This window comes from Misgurnus anguillicaudatus, chromosome 25 (assembly GCF_027580225.2).
Source record: "Misgurnus anguillicaudatus chromosome 25, ASM2758022v2, whole genome shotgun sequence".
In the NCBI taxonomy this organism is placed as follows: domain Eukaryota; kingdom Metazoa; phylum Chordata; class Actinopteri; order Cypriniformes; family Cobitidae; genus Misgurnus; species Misgurnus anguillicaudatus.
In genome coordinates, this window is record NC_073361.2 from 3312324 (window position 1) to 3339160 (window position 26837).

The window sequence follows — 26837 nt, forward strand, 5'->3', positions numbered from 1 at the left end:
TCAGCCCGGCTGAAATTCTTTGTGTTGCCATCAAATGTGATGACTGTGACAAGGTGCACATTAATGTCAAAGCCAAAGATATAAAAGCATTGAAAACGAATTCTAGAACAGGGTGTCAAACTCTTTCATCCCAGGCCACATCAACATTACAGTTGCTCTCAAATGGCTGGTAGTATTTGTATATTATTTCAAAATTAAATGTGGTAACAAAAACAATGTTATGTGGGAGCACATGATCAGATTTCTCGAGATACATTTTCAGATTACTAAAACAGGGTTTTTTCAGGGTCAATGGCATGCATTTTTCAGACACAGATACTGTCACTCTCGCCTTCATATTTTCTTAGCCTTTTTGCAAGCTGTAATTTTTTACCTGACTTTGAGTGACTGACTGACAAACGTCTCATGGGTTCAGTGTTGGCAAAATCCTTAGGTTCAATCGTTCATTAAAAATCGTCAGTTCTAATGAGTCATTAGTTCACGAATCATCGGTTTTAATTTGATCAAGATGGGTTTTCGTCAATCGGTTCACAAGTGAAGCAGAGATACACATCACATTTACCTGGTATTTAAATCCGTCTGTTTTGTCCGCTTCTGTCCTGAATACTTTGAGGGGGTGGTCTGTGGATACTGTGGGCAAGTCTTTCTGCTGTCATTTAAACGCGAGGGGGAGTAATGACGAGTTTATATGGACACAAACTAATATTATGTCAGAGTCCGCTGCTTGTGTTGTAAATAAACATGCTGCACCGTGTTTTGTACATGTATATGTTAGAGCTTTCTCTTAATTTTCAGCTCAATTGATGAAATAAGATCGCGCAACTTTTACACACTTACGCAAAATGAAACTGCGGAGATCACCCCCTTTAGTTTTATCAATGAAAGGCTTAACGTTTAAAATATATTTTGTTTGATTTGGTAACGAGCTAGTTATATTTATAAGGCAAAGCTAAAAACAGGTTGCATTGATACACGCTTTTCCATTACCATCAGTTACACTGTGTCGAAGCTGAATTTCGTGTAAGATTCATAACATATACGATGTTTTGCATGTAAGATTTTCCATGATGAAAGCATTGTTGGAGGACTACACTCTGCAGACACGTACCGCATCGTCGGCTTGAGGAAAAGCCATGCCGATATTTACTTTTGTTTGATTTCTTTGTTTATTCCTTTTTTTGCCTTGTTTGACTTCGCTGACTGCATATGCAGGTAACTTACTGTGAATTTTGAATACTCTTTCTCTGGCGTAATTTTGCCTCTTGCACTCTATAAATCAAACGGGTGTGGGTAGATCCTGTAGCAACAGGGGTGGTAGCCATGGTTGCTAGAGAAAGTGACAATCGCCCAAGCCAATAATTTGTTTCATCCCGAAAGAAAATAATTAGCTGTGTTTAAAACAGTCGTGAGAGGTCTACAGACACTCGCGTTTTATACTCTCTTTTTCAGAGTATTTACATTTTACTTATGTATTGGTATATAAAGACAATTTAAAAAAATTTGGAAAAAGTTTTTTTAGACAATTCCTGCCTACCCTGCCTTTAACTTGGAACTCTCTTGTATACGTTACATTATTACTACGCTCGCTAGTACAGTTTAATCTGTGCTCTGCTACTTTTGTTGATCACCTATTTTTTCTGTGTTTTCCCCTGCTTTTATAAATGTAAAGCTGCTTTGAAACAATTGTAAAAAAGCGCTATATAAATAAAATTGACTTGACCTGACTTAATTACTAACCTTAACACTGTTTGTATTTAAACTTATAATACACACTAACATATAGCCTACATTAATTAATGCTTCTGATTCACCTCTGTATTCAATGTGCAAAACACCTGCCAAAACACACAGATATGAGCGCAGATGGACAGCTGTAATGGTGGCGATTACATAACCATCACACCTTTAATCGTAACTGCACTTAGTTTTACAATTAATTGTGCAGCCCTACTTTGAAGCACAAACACGCAAAAATCGTTACCTCTACTGTCATTAACATCTCCATCCCTAAAAGGTTCAGATTGGGGGTCGGGAGGCGTCTGCAGCACAGCTACACTGTTTTGATTAATGATCTTTAACTTCAGTTTGGGTTTGTGTCGTCTGCGGCGGGAGGTCTGAACACGCAGACTCTGGAGCTGACACAAGCCAGATTCTGTTAAACAAACTCCATCCTGAGTGTATGTCTGCTGGAAGTCTGCCAGAAAACAGCACAAAAATAATGGTAATTGATATGTGAGTCATAAGGGACTCTTGGGGTACTATGGTTAATAAGAATAAAATCCTTTCAAAAACGTTTTAAGAACAAAGCAATATATAAATACCAATTTCTTTGACTTTTGTTAGCATCTGCATCGGAGGCTCACTGATGTCCAGGAGCCTTGCCATTGTGCATCCTGTAGCAACACAACAGGAAACTTAAGGGAGATTACTTTAACTCCTGATTAATTCACACAAACAGGTTAGCAGCTTGACTAAAATTCAGGCCATCTGTTTTTTAAATAAACATTTAGCTGTTAATAAAATCAGGGATTGACTTTAATTTAGGAAATCTTTTAACTTGCCACTAAAAAGATCAACCAGCTCATTTAGTTAGTGTGAAGGGTTTTCAGACCTCGTAAACCACACCTGAGGCTAGGGATGGGACGGTATGAAAATTTCATATCATGATTATAGTGACCAAAGTTATCACGGTTATCAATATTATCATGGTTTTGTTCAAATGAGATGAACATGTTCCAAAAGAACTGATACACACACTAATACATTTGAACAAGTTTTATTTTTAAAAATCAAAATGTAATATTTCATGTCCCTGAAATTATTTCTGTGGAAAAAAAAATCGGTCTAATAAGTTTACGTGAATGAATACAATACATTATCCCTTAAATGCCTTCTTGTGCAAAGAACTATGTTGCATGTGCGCCCCTGCATCAAACTGATTCTGGCTGAACAGGATTGACCGTGAGTTTTCAAAATGAAGGTAATCAAACACGGTTGTAATGATAATTAAATTTTAAACGATAATACTAATCGTCAGGACACTTAATCGTGGTTAATTGTGAAACTGGTAATCGTCCCATCTCTACCTGAGGCCAGTTAAAAATGGGGTCAGGTTTAAAGTTCTTATTGACTACCATACAGTTAACAAATTGTCCAGACAATCCAACATTTACTGGAAAAAAACAAGTTCAGATTCAGTAATTTTCGTTAGTATTGTAAGAACATTACCTTTTTCTTTTTTAATTTCCAGTTTTAATATTTATTTTAGCTGAACGTTTTTCTTAATACTAGTTTAGGGTTAGGGTTAGGGTTAAACAATGAATGTAGTAGTTTGTGTAATAATATCTTTCCTTTTGGCGTAGTCAGTGTGGTAGGAAAATTTCACAGCAACTGCATCAGCGCTGGATACCTGAGGTAATTTTTTGTTATAGACCTCAGCAATGAATGAGCTTTCTACTGCATTTTAAGTGCGCGTGCACTTCAAGTTCAAATAGATTTGATTGGCTGTCAATGGTTTATCGTTCATCATGTGCCAAAATCGCTATCGTTGTAGTTGTTGTGTGAACTCTGCTATTATCTTTAATATAAAACAATTTTTAAAACTATATTTTTATATCGTTTTAATGTGAACGCCCTTTACAGGCACTGTCATATTTATATCTTCATCACGGCACCGGATCATGAAATACATCTATAACAACGTGTTTGTCATTTAACGTAAGTAAATTAAAACAGTGGACCATATATGTGAGTTCATCATTTGTGCTCTGCATTGGGCTATGTGTGAATAATCCGAAAATTAAAAACAGCATGTAAACCGGAGTGAAGAGGTTAGCTCCAGTCATGTAAACATCTTCCTGCGATTAAGACCTTACTCGCATTATTGGAAATAATCGCATTATTGGTGTGCATGTAAACGAGCTGATTGATACAAATCTCTGCAGCTCTGGGTTGACTCCTATTACTAAGTCTTACCAGGGGTAGATGGGGTTTGTGTTCTACACAGGGAGCAGTCAAAGCCATCGTCTGCTGCATTCTCAACATCTTTTTCAGAGTTCAGACCCTGACATGTGGCATGAACCCACCTATAACCAAAACCATAAAGAATACATCACAGTTGGGAAACAAGAACAAATGGTCAGCCAAAAAAATAACAATCCACAAATAGAGAAATATAACAGGAACTATTATATAACAGTGAAATATTTTTCATCAACACTTCCATTTATTCATGTACTAATCTAGTGCTGAGCAGTTTTCCATGTTACTCATTTATCCTGCCTTAATGGCCATCCAGCATGTTGGAGTGTCGCCCACCTGTCACACTGCCGGCACTGTATGATGAACTCTTCTTCTCTATAACAGTGTGAACAAACAGGACACACAGAGAGACTCGCACAGGGGCCGCATTGTGTGTAGTTATTCTGCCACTCACAGCGCAGGCCGGGTGACGTAGCACCACAATGAGTACACAACACACACCTAAATGAGAAATAATCCAGTTAAACAGTGATAAAAACACAAGTGGGCACACATACAGTTTAGAACTATCCCTTTAAACACATTTTGTGGTTATTCTGTGAATGGACACACCTCATATTTGCATTTGGCTTAACATTGACTGTCCTGCCCTAAAAATAAACATTTAAATAGACTAAATCCAAGTAAAGCCAAACATGAATGTTTCACAATGCAACACAAACCTAGCCCTGTCTGAATGAGGATAACAAAGTAACATTACAGCAAATACGTAGAAAATATGAAGAGTTTCGTTGCAAAACTAGATAAATCTATTTTTTAACATTTTTGTCAAAACATGTTTATTATTATGTTATACTTAGCTGTATTTTTAAGTTATGAAGGTTTAAATCAAAACAAACCAACTGCAGTTGCATTGAAATTAATTGGAATGCACAACGAAAAAACAAGATTTCTGAACAATTAAAAAAATGGTGGTTATCTCGTTTTGCAACGAAACTCTTCATATGTTGTTTGAAAACAGCTGCAAAAGATCAAGATAGTGTAGTAGGGCAGACAGAGTGAGAAGGAAGCAAAATGAATTGATGATAAAGTGAAAGATGCAAGGATAACAAAAAGTATGCAGAAGCACTGAGGTGGTAGAGAAAAATTTAACGGACCCACTGGGAGAAAATAAAAATGAGGAGAAAGTGACATCCTGTCAATATCATGTTTTGATAATATTTTACTCAAAATTAAAAAAAAAAAAAATCAGAAAGAAATCAGAAATCGTTGTGTTAGGACTACATCACAATTTAATAGTGCTGCAACGGATCCGTACGGATCACGACCCACGGTTTGGCACGCATGTGATTTGCGGATTAATACGCAAATTTAAATAGGGAAAGTTATCATTTGTACGTGTTTCAAAGGTTTGCAAATGTTAACATTCAAGTAATTTTAAACAGTTTAACTGCAAAAAGGCACTAAAGTGAGCAGTTTACTTTACACACAAACACACGCGGTTGAATGCGTCGGGTCCAGCTCGAGTCAGACGTAATCATCTTAAAGATCAGAACACTTGATGTGTAAACTTTAGAGAGTTGTGCTACTCTCTCTCATACTGTAATGCATTAAAATAAATTTGGCTAATAGAGCAATGAAAAACAACGTAAAGTTTTTATGCCGGACATCTGTTTATGCTGCACCTTTTGTAATTCGCCCTCTGTCCGTGTGAGTGCGCGCGTTTAAGGGCACTGAGTAGTCCACCCACGGAGATGCAGTCTGTGCATATTTGGTCTTAAAGAGACCGTAAGCTCAATTGACCTACTTAAGTCTCTGTCATTAATGTTAATCAAACAACCCAAGACAAAGAGAAAATCTCTTCTGAACCTTTAAAAAATAAGAATTACATTTAATTAATACAATAAATGCAGTGTTATTATTCATTTGATTTTCGTACCTAATGATTTTACACCTTACTTAAAGCAACACTATGTAGTTTTTTTACCTTTAAATAATGCCTCTAAAATTATTTCAGTGATAGAACAACTTTTAACTGGCCAAATTGTACTTTTGCTGCAACCTGAGCAGCCTCCTAGCTGCTACAAGCACACTCTGAAAGTGGCGCTGGAGGGTAGAGCACACAGCCCTGCCCCTCCCCCTGCCTGCAGAAGAGTGTCTGATACCAGGCACTGTTGCGCTTTTCAACCACATGGGGGAGCAGTAAGTCATTTTTACATGGAAACTACATAGTGTTGCTTTAATGTGCAACTTTGTTCTTTTTTATAAATGTTTGTTATTTCTTGATTTGTTATTAGATTTTTCCCATACTTTTTTTGCTGATCCGAAAAATTATCCGATCCATGCCTCAAAAACCGTAATGTGATCTGAACCGTGAGTTTTGTGATCCGTTGCACCCCTACAATGTAACAAACTTACTTGTCCTAAAAGTAGGTTTAGTTTACTTTATGCGAAATGTTTAATGTTGAAGAGGACCCTGCGTGTGTGTGTGTGTGTGTGTGTGTGTGTGTGTGTGTGTGTGTGTGTGTGTGTGTACATACCACTTGCACTTCCAACTGCCTTTGGGTACATTCTGCAGTGGTGGGTCCAAACAGTATGTGTGGTAACTAATATCACAGTCGTCACACAGAAGCAAACGGCCAGGATCACTTGCCTGCCCGCAAGCCTCACACACCGTACACTCCAGACAGCGCCAACCTTTACTCAACACCACCTTAGTGATCTAAAACAAATACACACGTGAGGTCAGAGTTCAAGCATCAGGAGCTTGTCTCAAGGGAAAAAGGTGATTCATTTAGAAGGCAATAATCTGGGTGGATAAGACGTACAAAGAGAACATATGTTATCGTGCAGTGACACATCTCTTGGCTCAGAGATATTTGTCAAAGGGATCTGCTGGTATTTACAGATCAATTTACGTAGGCAGTGTTAAGCAGCGCCGTTATCTACTAACATACTGCCGTTCAACCAGCTACTTGAGTTTCCATAAAAATATTATGAACCACAAACTAAGCATCTGTTTTAAGAGGATTTTGATCACTTTCATATCATAATGCCTTACTCATTTTGTTAAAGGCGGGGTGCATCATTTTTGAAAAACTTTTGAAAAGGGAGTCGGGTACCAAAACAGACTTGTAGCCAATCAGCAGTAAGAGGCATTTCTACTAACCGACATCGTTGCCTGGATTGCGTATGTGTGGGGCGGGTCTATCAAAAGAAGGTCCAGATTCTATTGAGGTAAGGGCGTGTATGTTTAGGTGATTTCAAATATCAACATTGGCTTTCAAACATTGTGCACTCGGCACACTTGCACACTTTTTTTACTATAGCCTGGGTTTCCCCATGCTGCCTTGCACGCAAATTTATTCATGCTGCAAGTCTAGCATGGAAACTATGGACCAATTTTTCCCCTGAAATAGGGAACCAATCACAGAACGGGGAGGGGGCAGCAAGACGATGACGACGTCTATGCGACACACCGAAGCAGTTTTGTTTATCCAACGCGGGAGCAGACGCAAAGTTACTTTTCAATGCAGCATTAGATAGTGTTCTAAGCAGTTTTGAACGCAAGTTTATTTTAAAAAAATAGCCACTTTTGGCGTTAAACAATTTCATATCCAAGAAGGATGTTTGGATATGGCAAGACATGATAGCCACAGAGTTTTATAGGACCAACCTGTTAGGCATTGTCGTCGACAAAATCCATTTAACTTATAAATGGTAAGTGGTATTTATTAATATTATATTGTCATTATGTCTGTAGCCTACCTACTGTGGTTGTCACAGTGCCACTAAGTTGTGTTGCTTTACAATATCAATATACAGCTACCGGTTTAGTTGCACAACTTTCAGCTGTGTGCACACGTACCCGATAAAAGTTGTTGACACTTGAATTTACTGTATGTCGCTCTACACACGTCATCTGGTATAATTGAAATGATTGTCTTTGAGCTACATACAGACATGTTTGATAGACATTTGTAGCGCCCAATAAACGGCTCTGGTTTTCATTTCGGAACGTTTTCGTTAACAATTATAACCTTGTTGTTGATACATGAAATATATATTTTTTAGTACTAAATAATCGTCTTATTGCACTGAACTGTAATAAATTACCACTTCACATTAAATCACACAGCATATAAACATAATTGGAACCAATTGGAATTGGTTCCAAAACGCAATAAATCCATTTTGACAAATTTCGGTAAAAACGTGTTTTCTTTACCAAGAAAGTGACAAGATGAAAACCACTATTTTCTGTTACAAACTTTCACATAGCATCTTTAGGTTATAAAAACATAAAAAATTCAAATCCATAACTTGATTTTCAAAGATTTATTATAAAAACGAATTCTTTTTTCCACAAAATGCAATAAATCCATGACAGTTTTTTATTTCAAAATGCTATAAATCTATTAAATCAATGTATAAATGTGCATTCATCTTTACCATTTTATATTTATTTAGTTGACTAGTGGTATACAATGATTAAAAAATAAACATTAATGGCATTAACCAAAACACTTACTTTGTTATATTAAGAACACAATGTTTTAGCATGAGAAGCTTGATGCTGTCTGGAGAACAAGCAACCGAGTGCCTCTCGCGGAAATTATTAGATGTTGATGGCGTACGTTTCTTTCCCGTCACAGAAAACCATCACAGGTTTGGCAATGCTATTAAAGTATTATTTTGTTTTGTTTGTTGATCACGAAGTAAAAAGTAGATGAGGAAAATTAGGATTCCGTGTACTCAGCGCGCCGCCATGTTTGTTTACATTGCGTGAATGGTCCGCTGTAATATCAGAAATGGATTTATTGCGTTCTGTAAAAAAGGAGTAGTGGCGTTTGTCGCATTTTGGGAAAAAAGGGAGAAAAGATGACAGAATAACACGGCGGGTATTGGATTTTGGGTAAAATTAATTATTTACTTTCAACTACTGACCTGATATAATACTGATTTTGGCAGTAACTAATTTTTTTCAAAAATGGCATTTATCGCGTTTTGGAACCAAACTCTTCATATGTGTTTCTATATGTTTAGCCACATATTGGATCAATTCATTTTAATAATAATCAGGTGTAAAAGCAGAGGTCGAGCAGAGTACACACAGAACTAACACAGCAAGTAGTCATATGACATGAGCAGTTACAAAATAAAGCAGTGAAACGACATCAACAAAATAAGATCAATGAAAATGTCAACATCAAGTAATTATTGACTGCTGTCCGAAATGTCAGATCATCTTTACAGGAGGGTCTATACATTCAGGGTCTGGGGTTCAGATCAACAATACTATACAGGCTGGGAAACTTTGTCAGCTGAGGAACAGACAGCCTTATATTGTTTATGGTCTTTGTTAAATACTCTTGCAACTGTGCTGTAACCATGCACTAATGTTGTCATTGCTTGTTGACAATATGCATTTTTAAGCACCTTACTTGATGAAAATCGATGCTTTATTCTCAGCATAAGACAGAATCTTTATAGTCTACATTATAATCCTCTTAACTTTTTACCCAATTCACACTGCAGGTCCTTCTAAAAACTGGGCTGTCACGCTGGGCTGAAACGCACGATTATGTCTCATGGCCAAGCTGTGACTTATACGGGGCAGAGGGGTCTCTTACCTTGATATTGACGCAGAAGGGATGGTAACATTGGCCACACTGGGAGCAGGCCAGCAGTCTGCCTTCGGAACCCTGCCCGAAACTCCCACACACCACACACATGTCCTGAAGTCACACAGACAGAGCATACATCCAGCCATGAGATGCATTTCACACAAATATAAAGAGCACAGTTTACATACAGTACTGCTCAAGGCTCATGTTTTAAACAGTTTCCAATAAGAGCTGGACCATGTGTCCAACAGAGAACTGACGTAACAAAAACCGACCAACAGCTGTACACCAGTTATAATGTTAGCTTATGTCACATTCTAGTTCTACTCTTTCTATCTACCTTTGAATAAACCCAGTTCAGACACTTAAACCATTAGACCACGGGTCTCCAACCTTTTTTTAAGCAAGGTCTACCACAATGGATAAAACAATGTGTAGGGCTACTTTTTTGATAGTCACAACTCAAAACATTTATTTTGAGTTTTACTTGACTTTATTTTATTTTACTTGTTGATATGTTTTAATATTGTTTAAAATGTTAACATACATAAAAGAAGCCAAGCTAATTTAAAAATACATGTAATAAATAAATATTTAAATTTATGTGTTTTGGGGGCAATGTTTTTTGAGGGGCAACTCACAGACAGGAAACTTAACCCCCCCCCCCCACGGGCACCATGTTGGAGGGTTCAAGATAACAGATATTTACTTACTTGTTGAAGTGTGAAGGAGTCAGAGGTGGAGAACATCACGACAGTGTTGTGCATAGAGTTCTCCTCCTCTTCTTTGACTACATATGAAGAATCCATTAAGCTCACCTGTACATAACATAAGACACCTGTTTACATGAGATAAGATCACAGCCACTTGTTACTAATTTATTACTGCACTTCAGTATGGAATCATGGTTATAATATGATGCATTTTAACATAAACCTTACTATTAACTATTTCCCCGCCATTGACGAGTTATCTCAAAAAACATTTCCCTGCCAATGATGCTTTCCTGACAAGTTTTTACGGTAGTCGGTAATCCTTTACAAAAATGCAAATATTTCAGCTTTTTGCTAAAAAAATTTATTTCAACAAATTAAGTGTTTGTTTGAAAGCAGAGGGTCTGTTCTTTCATTTGATATATTTTTATGTTTATATATTTATAAAATAACATTTTCCTGGAAGGCATTTTGTAAAACTTTTGTGAAAATCACAAAATATGCTGGCGGCAACTTAAAAAAAGGCTGGCAGAGAATGAGTTAAAAGACAACAATAGCATCTATGACAAGCTGAGCACAATATATTAGGTTTATGCAAGGCGTGACAAAAACGAGAAAACTTGTGACATACTCTAAATATTGAGGCAATACTGTGCAGAAAAGATTTAAAGGGAACATTCCAGAAGACGCTTTTAAGATATTAAATAAATCTTTGATGTCCCCAGAGGATATACAGGGAGTGCAGAATTATTAGGCAAATGAGTATTTTGACCACATCATCCTCTTTATGCATGATGTCATACTCCAAGCTGTATAGGCTGGAAAGCCTACTACCAATTAAGCATATTAGGTGATGTGCATCTCTGTAATGAGAAAGGGTGTGGTCTAATGACATCAACACACTATATGAGGTGTGCATAATTATTAGGCAACTTCCTTTCCTTTGGCAAAATGAGTCAAAAGAAGGACTTGACAGGCTCAGAAAAGTAAAACATAGTGAGATATCTTGCAGAGGGATGCAGCAGTCTTAAAATTGCAAAGCTTCTGAAGCGTGATCATCGAACAATCAAGCGTTTCATTCAAAATAGTCAACAGGGTCGCAAGAAGCGTGTGGAAAAACCAAGGTGCAAAATAACTGCCCGTGAACTGAGAAAAGTCAAGCGTGCAGCTGCCAAGATATTAGTTTAGCCATTTAGTGCAGATGGCTATTTGTTTTTTGTTAAGTTGCCTAATAATTACGCACAGTAATAGTCACCTGCACACACAGATATCCCCCTAAAATAGCTTAAACTAAATACTATTATATATTCAGCTTTGATATTAATGAGTTTTTTGGGTTCATTGAGAACATGGTTGTTGTTCAATAATAAAATGAATCCTCAAAAATACAACTTGCCTAATAATTCTGCACTCCCTGTATAGGTAATTTATTGTGGCATGTTAAAATAGCCACTTTATGGGTCTGAGCAAAAATGCACCGTTTTTGTGTGTATCCCTTTAAATCCAAATGAGCTGCTCAGGTGGGCGGAGTCTCAAGCGCTCGTGCTATATCAAGAGGGAGATTCTCTCAGCGATGTTCAGCATTATATATTTGAACAAGTTTAAAAGTCAATCATCTGTTTTATGCATACTAAATACATGTTTATCAGCAGATGGGGAACATTGTGGAATAAAAATAAAGACTTTTAGGTCCCATGCTGCCAGTGTTTTAAACAGGCACAATGGTACAATAAAATACACTTCCACAAACACTCAGAAGTTTACTTTTTGACCAAACCACACAAGCACATTTAGATGATCTGTAATAAAACAACACGTTTAATGCTTAAACTTTAGAGAAACAGATCAAATGACATGTTTAAGTTTATTGTGTATGATTGACCACATTCGCGTTTCTGTCAGTCTCTCACTCTCTGTCTTGTAACTCCTCGTATTCATTTGAAACTTATTGTGTATGATAGTGAATACGCGTTGTTCGCTCACTCTGTCTCGTGCAGTGCATTAATCCTCGTGTTCATTCATATAAACTTTAGAGAAACATATTAAACATCATACTTGTATTGATGAAAGTGAACCGTTGCGTTGCTCTCTCTCTCTCTCATATTTGGTCGCTCGCTCGCTCTCTCTCACTCACTCGCTCTCTCTCTTGCACTAAGATAACGTTCTTAAACCTTTAGAAAGACCATTAAAACTTCAAGTTATAAGATTGTACGCTACTGTTTGTGTTTGAGAGGATACAACTGCGTCGTGCTGTCAGTCATTCTTTCTCTCTGTCTCTCACACACGCTAGGCTGCTTCATGGTTGGATAGCGCAGATGAATGGGCGGTATCATTATAATAAGATCCCCTTAATACGTCATGGGGAGAGCGAAATCCGAATGACCTATATATTCACATGCTTGCAGAGAGAGCCTTACCAAAACAAAGTTACAGGGTTGCTACTTTTCATGTTTTCTGGGTTGGTAGAACCACTGGGGACCCGATTGTAGCACTTAAACATGGATAAAGTCTGATTTTCATGGAATGTCCCCTTTAATCCACATGCAGTCTTAAGGTATTCAAACAAAGAGTGATGCAATTTTTTATCAGTCTACGAAAAACATTTGAATACATAGAAAAGGTGACAAATGGCCGAAGAATGCAAAATACAAGCTGTTAAAAGAGATTCACTTGCAAAATACAAAAAATAAAACCATCGTTAGTGGTAAAAATGTTGTCACTTTCCAGGATTGTCAATATATCATGTTTTTTGTTCTATTACGCTAGTACTACATCTAGTGTGATAAAAAATATATCATGGTATAATGACAATGGCAGTGGGTCTCCTTTCTGAAATGCCAGTTTGCCTCATATAATCTACATTACTGTTTTATTGTACAGTGAGATTATGTTTGTTGAGCTAAAACAAAAACAGGGCGAAAACGGTCACACATTTATAGTGCTTAAACTGGAACCTATGGAAAATGAAACCTGCAAAAACAGGTTTTTTGTTGGGGAAAATGTCAGCATGTGCTACTTTGAAAAGGCAATTTTGGCAGAGCTCTGCTTCTAAAGCTCAGTTGAGCGTGAGTGCATTTCTCAGGCCTTAATGTGAGCACTAAGCACAAATGATGTTTTATTTATGCATTTAGAGGTGGGGGCTTCATACCCCATGGGTCAGAACAGGGCCACTCTCCGTCTTTAACCTGGATCGTCCCCTACCACCTCTCCCAGACAGGTTAGCTCCTCTGGGGCGCCTCCTTCCAGGGAAGCCAGATCCACGACCCTGAGAGACATACACACACAGAAAAAAGGATTTTACATTTCTGTCACATTTCTTATTACATTAAAGGAATAGTCTACTCATTTTCAATATTAAAATATTTTATTACCTTAACTAAGAATTGTTGATACAACCCTCTATCATCTGTGTGCGTGCACGTAAGCGCTGGAGCGCGCTGCAACGCTTCGATAGCATTTAGCTTAGCCCCATTCATTCAATGGTACCATTTAGAGATAAAGTTAGAAGTGACCAAACACATCAACGTTTTTCCTATTTTAGTTATACGAGCAAGTTTGGTGGTACAAAATAAAACGTAGCGCTTTTATAAGCGGATTTAAAAGAGGAACTATATTTTATGGCGTAATAGCACTTTTGGGAGTAATTCGACTCGGCGCAGTAACACCCTCCCTCTCCCATTATGAGAGGGAGAAGGGGAGCAGACTTTTCAGGCGAGTCAAAGTACACCAAAAGGGCTATTACGCCATAAAATATAGTTCCTCTTTTAAATCCGCTTAGAAAAGCGCTACATTTTATTTTGTACCACCAAACTTGCTCGTATAACTACTCGTCTTAAATAGGAAAAACGTTGATGTGTTTGGTCACTTCTAACTTTATCTCTTAATGGTACCATTGAATGAATGGGGCTAAGCTAAATGCTATCGAAGCGTCGCAGCGCGATCCAGCGCTTACGTGCACGCACACAGATGATAGAGGGATGTATCAACAATTCTTAGTTAAGGTAATAACATATTTTAATATTGAAAATGAGTAGACTATTCCTTTAAATAAGTAAAATTTTGTAAAACTGTCTGAAACCTAGCAATTGAATTAATTTAGATAATTAATTCCAATTAATTTAGATGTCTCATTATTCCATCCCTCCTTGGTCTTTGCCAACAGATCGCCTTTCTAATTGCATTGTCACTTTTAAAAATGCAACCAACTTGGCACCACCACCTATTACTTTCTTTTTTACAAATTATATATTTGTAAATGCATATTTAAATTGCATAATTAACATGCATTACCTGTTTTCATGTACTGATAAACAAGATTTAAAATTTGCTAAACTGTTAATTAAAATATTTATTACTGGTATTTAAAAATAGAAAAATCCAAGAAAAGTCTTGCTTCCACTGCAATCTCCCTTCCTCCATAGAAACTTTCCTCCACTAAAGTTAACTTTTCACTTTCATTGTTTCATATACAGTACATAGATGTATAAATTACATCTCTCAAAGTCTGAAAAATACTAACATTTTCATCATAATGTCACCCAGGCTCTGTAGCTAGCAAATTACACCATTGCCTGACTGATTTTGTCACAGAATGAAGATGCTTATGTTGCTTAGCACTAATTCCACCTACAACCCAGCCTGACATGGCAGAAAACTTTCCAAGGTGCGAGAGTCCAAGTGCATTTGTGTTTGTGATACTGTACAAATGTATCCATCCGTGTCCAAAACTGAACCTCTGAGGCTTAGATCTGCTCCCTGAACAATACACTGACTTGAAGATCAAATTTCAGCTCAAACTTCTGCCAACCTGTCTGGTTTCTGAAAGTGTCACGTTGCGTTTGCATCCAGGCTGAAGCTCTGGCCCAATTCCCACTTCCTCTCAGGTAATTACCTCACTGTAGCCAAGCAGCGTTACTCAGGCAGTGTCTTTAAATGAAGTTGACATCTCCTGTCTAAGGAAGCTGCCGCACTTATTCGCCTATACAGTACAGTCTAGTTTAATTTGTGCAGAAATGAATTATGGAGAGGGAAAAATAGATTAGGGTAGAGGAAGGCACTCCTCTTAATTTGTTGTTTATACATACACGAAAACAACAATTTTGATAAGACATTCCTACAATTAGTTGAAAGTAAATTTTGTAAACTGGTGTCTCATGCATGCATTTTAACTTTCTTGTGTGACAAAGCTACAAGCAATAACTGTTAACATGCTAGCTACCAGGGAATTTAAATAAAACATGAAATGATATTCACAATTCATTTAACTTAAGTTATATATATTTTTTTAATGATCATTTATCTTAATAGATTGTTCCAACAAACCAAAATTTGTAAATGGCCTGAGCCCGGGACTGAGCTGATTTAAGTATTTAATAAACGTATAATACATGCAGAGAGCATTCGATTAATATCACCAACCCTCATTTTTGAGGTGGCATTTAGCGGCTTTTGGATCTGAGCTGCTCAATTGTATATATTTTTCACAAAGTACACTTAAACCAACTAAATGATTGCCTAGTTACATTTCCTTTGTTGACCTTAGGTCAACAAAGCAAATGTAACTAGGCAATCATTCAAACAGGAAAATGGGGTGAGGCAAACTAACACAACAGTTGAATCTGTTTAAATTGACTGGTATCTAATGTGCGATCGCCCTCAAAAAAGTCAATATGTTAGCAACCTGAACTGAACTAAACACCCTGACAAACCTTGACATTTTATTGTTAGTGAGAAGACGGAAAATTTTTGAAGGACATTTTCATTTAAAGCAGCTCTTTATAGGACAAAAACGTGGTCCCTATTCCTACAAACAAAATACTAGACATGTAAAAAATTTTATCCGTATACAGTTCGGTCAGGTAGGCATCTTCAGCAGCTTTGGTGTCTCCTGCTGTTTCTCATACCATAAGCACTGTGTTAAGACAAATAAAAAAGCATGTCCAGAGTTCCCAATATTCTGTTCACTCTTTGCAAAAAAGCTCTCTTGTCTTTTGTATAGACTAGCCAACCATTGCTTTTAATTTATGAAAATCAAAAGGGTTAAATCCTCAAACTATGGCCTTGAATACTACATGATTTCTTTGCAAAACAAAAACTCATGCAACAAGATCCCAATATGGTGCAACCAAATCAACAGCACAGATCGCAACTAGGGCACAATCACTGCTGTTCATTACATATAATTCCTGTACCATTTCAGTTTCACCTAAGAAACTAGACCAGTAGATATTTAATGACTCACACCCACCTTAAAAGCCCAGTCCCCTGTAGAGACCAAACCCTGCTCCACCCTCCCATCATTTACCAATCTTACGGTCCAGATGGGCAGCCCATGCAGCGGCCTGGTCTTAGCGTTGTCCCAGGCCTCCATGCGCTCTGGTGACCAGGAGGGCGAACTCACTGCACTACGGTTACTCCATGCACCCTGAGGTAGAGTGGCGGAGAAAGGGGTAATACATTCATGGTTAGGGGAAAATGAGTGGCGACAAAATGCAGCAACATAAGCCAGCAACAAGACATCAAGCTTGTAAAATGAATGCAATACATCCAGAAAAAAGCATCAGGCCAAGTAAATTAAGTGTGATATTGAGAAGCTTGGGACAAACTCCTGAAACATGACAAGCGACAAAGAAAATTTCTACTGTCTCTGAAACAAAATTACTTAAACTAGTGCGGGTCAACTGCACTAGTATATGCAAGTCTTATTTAGGAAGGACGCTAAATTTACGGGGGTGGTGGGATCACAAGGATTTAGTAACTCCATGGCAACAATCTCATTTAATGGTGTTTATAAAACAAGCGTGATTATGTCAGCATGAAAACAAACAGATTTTTAAGATCAACACGGAATTGTAGAAAGCATCATGGGGAACCTTTAACCCCATTAGCTAATGTGGGTTAGTTAGTGTAATTACAGTACACAACACAATCAGTGTATAGGCTTTCTTGATTTACAAAATCATACATTTCATTCATAAAATAACTTCAATAAAACCATTTTAAAATAATAAAAACAATAGTCATAGGATTAGTGATGCACCGAAATGAAAATTCTTGGCCGAAACCGAAAACCGAAAAAAGGAAACCAAGGCCGAAAAACCGAAACACCGAAATAAATTATTATGCCAATTATTAGTACAATTGCATTTATGGCTATCACTGTGTGCTAACTTTACTAGGGGTGTGTGACGGATAAAAAAACTCACAGTTCGGATCACATTACAGTTTTTGAGGCACAGATCAGATTATTTTTTGGATCAGCAAAAAGCAGGTGGGAAAAATCTAATAAACAATAAAGAAATTGCAAACATTTATAAAAGAGAACAAAGTTGTACATTAATAAGGTCTGAAATTAGCATTAGGTACAGAAATTAAATTAATCATAACACAATAAATTAAATATATTATTATTTTTTAGAGCTATTTGTCTCTTTGTCATGGGTTGTTTGATCAACATTAATGACACAGACTTCAGTAGGTTAATCTGACTGTAATCTATACAAACATAAACAAATGTTTTTATTAGAAAAAGAATACTGTGGAGAGAATTTTGTTTATATGTGCCCTGTCAATAACAGAGAGAATTTATGTTTGCTTGTTTTTTTTAAACGCGTCTCTATTCAAATTATTACTCTAGTGCAGCACTAATTTGGAGACATTAACAGTACATTAAAACATTAGGATAGGTGAAGAAAAGAAACCGATCCACCATTGCAAACACAGTTTAGAACAAACAAGAAGACAACAAAGAACAGGAATCAAACAATATGGTAACAAACATGCTCCACAGCTTTCTGTTTATGGATGAAATAAAATTAAAGAAGAAAAACGATAGTATGTGTGCAAATGCTGTCTATTTCATTTGTATAATTGTTTGTAGTGGAGTGTCCTGTCTAAATATTTTCACGCGCATGCGATGTTGTACGCGGACTGTACGCGCACTGTCCGTGCGGTCTCAAATTTTGGGCTGCACGGACCGTCCGCGAACCCTCCTGATGACGAAAATGATGGCGCGCATACGCGGACGTCCCTAGTATACTTTCGGCTTTAAGGGCACTTAAACGCATGCATATACAGAGACTGATGGTGAATCCCAAACAGCGCAACAGTCGCTCCACATAAAAACGTTACGTTGTGTTTCATTGCTTTATTCGCCAAATGTACGTTAATGGATTACAGTAAGAGACACATAGCGCGACTCTCTCTAAAGTTTACACATCAAGACATGCTTAATCTTTGCAGACGCGTGCAAACAGCTGGACCCTGAGTGAAACCTGCTTGAGCACGAAGGGGAGGGGTGGAGACGACTGATCACCGTGAAGGCTGAGTGAAACCCGAGCGCTAGCGCACAGATGAAAGGGGCGCGGTTGACATTCATTTTCGGTTTACATTTTCGGCTGGATTTTTTATTTCGGCCCGAAACCGATAATGCCATTTTCGGCCGAAATTTTCGGCGACCGAAATTTCGGTGCACCCCTACATAGGATACTCTTTTCTGTCTTTGTTTTACTGTCATGTATAGGTTTGTCCCAAACTACCATTTTAAAGGAATGTTAAGGTTCGTTACAAGTATATAAAAAGCTCAGATGCAAAACCCTCAAAACACGTCTGTTATGATTTCTTGTAAATTAGCATTTTTTAATAAAATCCTTAAACATTTTTGGCAACAAAGCGGTATTTCCGAATGACTGATGGCCGGGATTAATTGGATTTGATGTGAAAGTATTTGATGAATGTACAGTAAAATATGTGCCGAGAGCACTCGTTACTATCATTATCTCGGCAACCAAAATTATTTGTCTGAAAACAGTAAAAATACAATTTCTGTGTTTGGCAGAACAAGTAAAAACTCCATAAAATATGGAGACCTGCAGGCTTTGCTGACTTTGTTGTCCTTTTCAACAGCCATTGTGCAGATGCCTACATGCACAAGAGGCAAGCATTTTTACGCTTATGCCCAGTATGCATGAACAGTCATGTGAATTGCGTTTTCGTTGTGTGTAGTGTGAATAGGGATAAGTAAGACTACGTCTTAGTGCTACTGTTGGATTAAACTTTGCACAGATAAATAGTAAACAATTTCTTTACTGTAAGTGCAGTACTGTAAACGTGACTTCTGTTTGTTTTTACAAAGAAAGGGACGAGCCTAAAGTATTTTAAGTAGTAGTTAACAGTATGTAACAGACACTGAGCTATAGTTGTATTTGTCCCAGAACATTCCTTTTCATTAAACAAAAGTTTTTATGAAGTAACATAACAAAATATTTTTTATAACAAATATATAACATTCTTATTAAAACATTTACTCTCTTGAAGAAGAAAGGGTGGGTGGATAAAGTGTGAATTTAGGGGGACTAAAAACAAACAATATCATCATGCCAACATGCCTGTGAATACAGAAACATTAAATAATATTTTAATAATAAAAGTATTATAAAAGAAAAAAATATGACACTGATGATGATGCATTCAATTGCAAATCAATTAGCCATGCAATGTAAGTTTGGGGAAAAGTAAACATCCAGACTTTTGAAAAGAAAAACAAATGAAACAAAACACTAAACTGAGCTGCACACTTTAACTAAAGTAGCTGTTAGGTGTTAGGTGAGTGCCCATGAGATGCTCGAATATGCCATAGTTGGAAACATGGAATCTTATTCAAGTTTACCCAACAGATACATTTTCAAATGTGAAACTTTGGGCAAACCCCAAGGGAATTCTAAAGAACCTTCTAGCAAATTCAGACTGCAAAGTATGTCTCAGAAACAGCAGAAGTTACTTCAGAAAAACACTGAAATGCTATAACTTCATTTGCACAACAAAATCTCTTTCTCTCATGCGCACACACTCATGAGCAAACTTATACACAGCAAACCAGAAATCTCAGTTGGAACCAGTGATAGTTTCCAACCCTTTTAATTACACTGTGCCCAGATAAGCAACCACAGCCAAAGAAACCACAATTTTTTGTACCAATAAACGCAATTTAACATATTGTTGCTTTCCAAAATCTGCTAGAACACAACAAACAGTGTTGCACTGTCAATGTAGCCATTGATGTAAATACTAGTTAGTTTTGCCATTCCATAGCCAAAGTTTGCTAAAATGCTGATATGTTTAACTGTCAAATAGTTTAATGGCACCGGCATAAATTTAACCTTTGTCCTCAAGTTAGGAATGTTGCAATGTTTTGGTTCACCATCGCTAGGGTTGGGTATCGTTTGAATTTGAACGATTCCGATTCCAATTCCTTGTTTCGATTCCGGTTCCTATCGATTCTCGATTCAGATTCTTTTAAGAGGCAGGGTCAAAAATGTTTAGTATATTTTAAATGAGCTAGCTAACCAATGGTCTTTCTGAAGGAAATAGTATGACCTTCTCCGTCAATTTAAATTTTATAAACTTTTGACTTTTTATGCACTTTATTATTCATTTCTCACATGGCTGTTTTCAACTACAATATAAATATCAAATCTATGAACTTGAATATAAATATTATAAATTATGAATATATTTTTACAGGGGTACACTTTCCTCAAGAGAGCTTTATTTTTAAAAACCTCATGAAAACACATTTACACATGAGTGTATGATGCTGCTGCAGGTATTTGAACATGTTACCATGCTCCCATTGATGGGCTAACTAACATTCGCACTCTTAGCTCGTAAATTGTCTATGAAAAAATACATGGGCTAATTTGTTAGCTCAATGTTGGCGCAAGGCATTCTTTTCAGGGCTCGCAAAATCGCTAGCCCGACGTCCCGGGGCTATTGCGAATTCCTGTCGGGTTACCAAAATGCATCTTCGCTCTGCCCGTCGGGCTATCATAGGAAAAATATTTTAATGTTTTTGCATTCTCTCAGATTTTGTTAAGTAGTATGTACGGCGTCGTCTTGTCAGTCATTACATCTGACGCAGAGAAACTTATCCATGCTTTTATGACCTCTAGAATAGACTATTGTAACTCGCTACTCGGGGGATGCCATGCAAATCAAGTAAACAAGCTTCAGCTAGTTCAAAACGCTTCCGCAAGGGTACTTACTCGATCTAAAAAGTACGACCACATAAGCCCAATTCTGGCATCTTTACACTGGCTACCAGTTAAATATCGCATACAATTTAAAATATCACTACTCACCTACAAAGCTTTAAATGGCCTAGCACCCTCATACCTTAGAGAATTACTATCAGAATACAATCCATCACGCACACTACGGTCACAAAATTCTGGTCTCTTGATTATCCCTAGACTATCAAAAGTGTCTAAAAGTGGAAGGTCATTTTCCTACTTAGCCCCTAAGCTCTGGAATGATTTACCAACCGATGTCCGAGAATCAGACACAGTCGATAATTTTAAATCTAGACTTAAAACTTTTCTCTTCAACAAAGCATTCGCATAATTTGTCTAGTAAAAGTACTTAACTCGAAATAGTTATTTGTACCGAACAAAGCACTCGCGGTCATAAAACAGACCAACCAAATAAATAAATAAAAACCTTATCTTAACGTATAGTCGGATTGCGATTTTGGAACTTTCGTGTTCTTGTGAATAGTATGCCATACAAACCCGTTTGCCACTGAACCTGCATTAACGACGACAGTGGGGCATCCGGCCTTAGTCAAACGGGTTGGCACGTACGGTTGGGTTGGGCTTTTGGCGCTTTCTTTATATTGCGAATACTATGCCATACAGACCCGTTTGCCACTGAACCTGCATTAACGACGACAGTGGGGCTTCCAGCCTTAGTCAAACGGGTTGGCACGTATGGTCGGGTTGCGATTTTGGCGCTTTTTTGTGTCTTGTGAATAGTATGCCATACAGACCCGTTTGCCACTGAACCTGCATTAACGACGACAGTGGGGCCTCCAGCCTTAGTCAAACGGGTTGGCACGTATGGTCAGGTTGCGATGTTGGCGTTTTCTCATGATCTTGTAAATAGCATGCAATATAGACCCGTTTGCCACTGAACCTGCATTAACGACGACAGTGGGGTTATAGGCCTTAGTCAAACGGGTCGACAGGTTTCATTTTCTCTTTCTCTTAAAAATCAGAAGGTGACCCTTAGTTACCATATATACCGTCGCAGTGGGCCCCCAATTTGCAAAATCCTCAACTGTGGATAATATAATTATGCCGCAATAGTTAGTCTGTCTGAAACTAAACTGATTAAACCACATCACTGTGTGACACTTGCATTACATGTGAACGGCCCCTACGCTAATATGATTTTGTTTTTCTCTCCCTGTCCTGTCCTCGACCCTGAGGACAATGGGACAAACAGACCCAGTTCCGGTAGATGTGAAAGTCGACTCACCTCTGATCTACTGGTCGTCCATCACTGTGATGCCCAGCTGATGCCTGACCAACGACCACCGGCAGAACCCGCTTAAACCCCGCTTAATCCCCGCTTAATCTCCTTATCCGTTTATATGTGTTTATATACATATATATCTCCCAAGGGTTTTTCCCTCCTAGGACTTTTTATTTTTTTTTCCTCGGCTCAACAACCCGGGGTTTTTGTTTTTTTTCTCCTAGGGGGTTTTTTTACCCCGGGGAGGTAGCCTGCTTGGGCTTAATTTAGCTTCTTCTCCTAGACGTTACATTAGTAATACGCTCGTTCATAATGTCGAGTCATAGCCTCAGCAAATTTGACAGCTTATGCTATTGTGTATTATGTTGTGCTATCTGTCATTTTTCTGTGCTTTTACTGCTTCTATTAATGTAAAGCTGCTTTGAAACAATTGAGTATTGTGAAAAGCGCTATATAAATAAAATTGAATTGAATTGAATTGAATTGAATACTATCCTCACGTAACAATAAGTGAAACTGAAAGCATAATTAAACCCATTATTCCTTTCGTGTTCACGTCTGAGATGCGCGCTCCTCTGCACCCCGGGTCCGCTCTTCACAAGTACGCGCTTGTTCTTGTGCTCAGCAAAAAGCGCGAACTCGAGTAATTTAAAAATAATAAGTCCATTTGTTTTCAGAGACTAACATTGTTTTTCTTTTTTCTACCAGGGATTTTGAAATTTAGCGAGCCCTCATTGTATATGTATTGTTTTACTTACTTGATACGGACTGCAGTGCAGTCACTGCGGTGCTAAGCTGGGGGTCAGAGACAGAGGAAGAGGCAGCAGAGGACGGTCGGCGCAGCGCGTCAAAGACGGGGCACACATTTATTTCTACTCTATGAACGAGGTGCTTTATTACATTCGACGTGCCTATGCACGAAACAGACGCTTCTTCATTGGTGTTCAGCGGTTTCTTTTTCCGGTCGGCGGACTGTGAATCGAAACTAGGAATCGAAATTTAAACTTTTGAACGATTCCGGGAAAATCGCAAAGCTAGTCCCGGTTCCAATCGATTCTCGATTCCCAAGCCTAACCATCGCAATCTGTCTAGAATGCATGTTGTCATTTTTCTATATGAAATACCCTTTATAAAAAGTCCTTCTACCAGACAGATATAACTGCCTTTGACCATGTAAAAAATGCAATTTTTTATGCATGGAAATGCTCCCTGACTTTTTTGCAGACATTGGAGGGCATGTCTTGGAGGGAGGGAATGCCTTGGAGACAGTGCATGTACATTAGCCAAGCATTGCAGCTGTATCATACAAATAAATAGTAAAATAAATCATATATTGTGATTTCTGGATTTTTTTTAGATTATGTCTCTCACAGTGCACATACACCTACGATGACAATTTTGGAACCCTCCATGATTTCTAAGTGGGAGAACTTGCAAATACTTATTTTCCTCACTGTATCTCAAAACGGGAAAAACAAAGAAAGATATCTAAGAGCTCATGCAGTTCATGTCTGAACTCTGAACAGCCTCTCTCTCTCTCTCACTCTTTCCCTCTCTTACTCTCTATCACACACACTCTCTCACACACACAGTAGAATCAAATAATTTTTCTGTGTGTGTGTGTATGTGTGTGTTCAGGTGGCAAAGTAGGGAAAAGTAGGGAAAGTAGCCAAGGGAAAGTAGGGAAAGTAGCCAAGTCTCGAACCGCTCAGATCAAGGTAAATATTTAAAAAGATATCTTGTCAATCAAGAGAAAACGCTTCCCTGCCAATGATGAGTAATCCCGGCTTTCCGCAATACAGCTATTATCCACCCTTCCGCAACTTTTTAAAACCGGAAGTATTGCCCTATGGCAAGCGGCTGCATGTCCGTGTATGTTTTAAAGATCGCTCTCAATGGGATCTCTATGAAAAGTCCGTCACAAAAATGGAATTATCTCTGCTTTTTGCTCAAAATGTGGTGTTTTTGCCGAAACCTACCCATATTCAAAAGCTGATTACAAAAAAACTACTGAAGGAAGGATGAAACAGTCTGGTAGGGTCTGTTCTTTCATTTGGTATATTGTATGTTTATATATTTAAAGAACATCTTCTGGAAGTCATTAAACTTTTGTGAAAATCATGAAAAAACGCTGGCTGGCAACTTTTATTAAAAAACGCTGGCGGCGAAAGAGTTAATGGCTAGTGGCTATTTTAACTAAAAGTAGCTCACGCTCAATTAAAGTGTATATATGTACAGTATTATACTATTTAGAGGCCGACCGATATGGCTTTTTCTCTGGCAAATGCCGATATTTAGAAATCAGGGCAGCCGATGGCTTTTATTGCTTTGTAGGATAAAATCCTTATTTGGTAGACCTGATAAATTATTTATTCATCATAAAGTTAACATAGTAAATGTCTATGTTTTTTAGTTGAGACTGTTATTTAGGGCAAATCTTTCTAAACACATTTACATGAGGCGCTATAAGTGATTGATTGTGCTGACAGTGACGTTTTGTGAGTTTAGTGTTGGGACAGATCTGTTGTTTCAACCGTTCATTCAAACGAATCCGTTCAAAGGAGTCAGTTCGCAAATCGGATGCTGTTCTAATCCAGGCTGAGCTGCGCAAAACTGTAAACAAAGTGTTACTGTAACAACACGAAAAACATTTCCTCGGTGCATATGATTTGGTCTTCCGACCTTTCGCCATCGATTCAGTTTGAGTAATAAAATCAGAGAGACAGTTTAAAGACAGAAAGCGTGCGCGCGCGGCTCTGCTCTCAAACAGAGATCATCATCACTAATTAATCACATGAAATGAGCCTAATCTTTGCACGGACAGTGCACCGCGAGACATAAGCCCGTCGCGCTGTTGTACTGCCTGCTTAATTCGCACAATCCCGCCATCATTTACTAAAGCTGTTTGTGAACAAGGCACGGCTGCACACACACGGGAGCGATCTGCTTGCAACAAGAGGCAGCGTCACAAGTTCTACAACAACGCTTAGGTGCCCGCAGATGCGCCTGCATTTTTATCGGCCTAATTTTGCCGCAAAATCGACCAAAGCCGTTTTTTTAAATATGCCAAAAATCGGCCAATTAATCGGCCTGCCGATAAATCGGTCGACCTCTAATACTATTCTTAAACTGCACAGTATGCGATGCAAACGCAGCGGTGTGAAAGCATAATGGCCACATATTTTCACATATTACTATAATAACAAATTGATCAAAACTATGTAACTATGAAAGTCAATACTGTGAATAAAGAAATCCATTAGTTTGAGACCCCTGCATTACAGCATTAATCACTGACTGATGGTTCAGGTGCACCTTATTAATATTCCAGGTGAGCCTTAAAGCCTTATGTTTATTTGACAGCGAGTTTAAATTTAAATGTTATATGAAGGCTAAATACAAATTTAAGATTTTTAAATATTAAATAGTTTTATATAAGGAGACTTTATGGACTTTTGGAAAATTCATTTGTTCAGAAGTTTGTATGTACAAACATTTGTTGTGGGCATTTTATCGGTTTTATAACGTATCGATCAAATTTAGAAGTATACCGGCAATAGAAATTTTGGCCATATCGTCCAGCCCTACTGAAATGGCATGGTGGCCAACAATCCAATGATGTGTCCAAATACTGAAAAGGAAAGAACACACTGTAATCTTTGTTTTACAAGAATGTGTGGATTAATAGTGGTTCAAAGTTTATGAAGTACAAATCCGCTGCAATGCCAGGTTTAATTTAGATTTCTGACAGCTTAGAAGGCCTTAAAAAGAAGTTCTCAGCATCCTCCCTGCACCAAGCTCAAAGGGGAAATGGGTTTGTGCTGTGCTTTCCAGCCCAGTGAGCAGTTATCGGAATAACACACCCCTGAAAAGACTCTTTTATGTTCCATAAACCCTTGGCTCAGGAGCCAACTTCCACCCCTATTTCTCCCAGAACACTGTGAGTGATGTATTTGAGAAGGGCAGTGGGGGAATTAGGGGTGAAAATAATAAACAAGAAAAAGCCCAAGCAAGACAGAGAACAGGACGAGTTTGTCCATGTTAATTAATACACACTATGCTCTGGCACAAATCATTGTGACTAAGGAACATAGAAGGCAAGTAATTGCTGATCGACTACAATTGTGAACAACAGACAGAAAGAAATCACAAAATAAGGAGTCTTTAACAACCAATAAGAAAGAATAGCCAAAAACCAGACATT

General features: G+C 37.8%; 1 protein-coding gene across 1 annotated transcript in view; it reads right to left on the bottom strand.

Annotated features, from left to right (window-relative positions):
- The window catches only part of kmt2ca (lysine (K)-specific methyltransferase 2Ca), a 232967-nt gene that overhangs the window by 85455 nt on the left and 120675 nt on the right, over positions 1-26837 (bottom strand). Inside the window, exons 15-23 of the mRNA XM_073864088.1 lie at positions 16569-16745; positions 13470-13586; positions 10322-10426; positions 9615-9719; positions 6522-6703; positions 4318-4482; positions 3976-4085; positions 2322-2393; positions 1982-2194 (exon numbers count right to left, since the gene is read on the bottom strand). Coding sequence (XP_073720189.1) covers positions 1982-2194; positions 2322-2393; positions 3976-4085; positions 4318-4482; positions 6522-6703; positions 9615-9719; positions 10322-10426; positions 13470-13586; positions 16569-16745 — 1246 coding nt within the window. The remainder of the gene's footprint in view (positions 1-1981; positions 2195-2321; positions 2394-3975; positions 4086-4317; positions 4483-6521; positions 6704-9614; positions 9720-10321; positions 10427-13469; positions 13587-16568; positions 16746-26837) is intronic.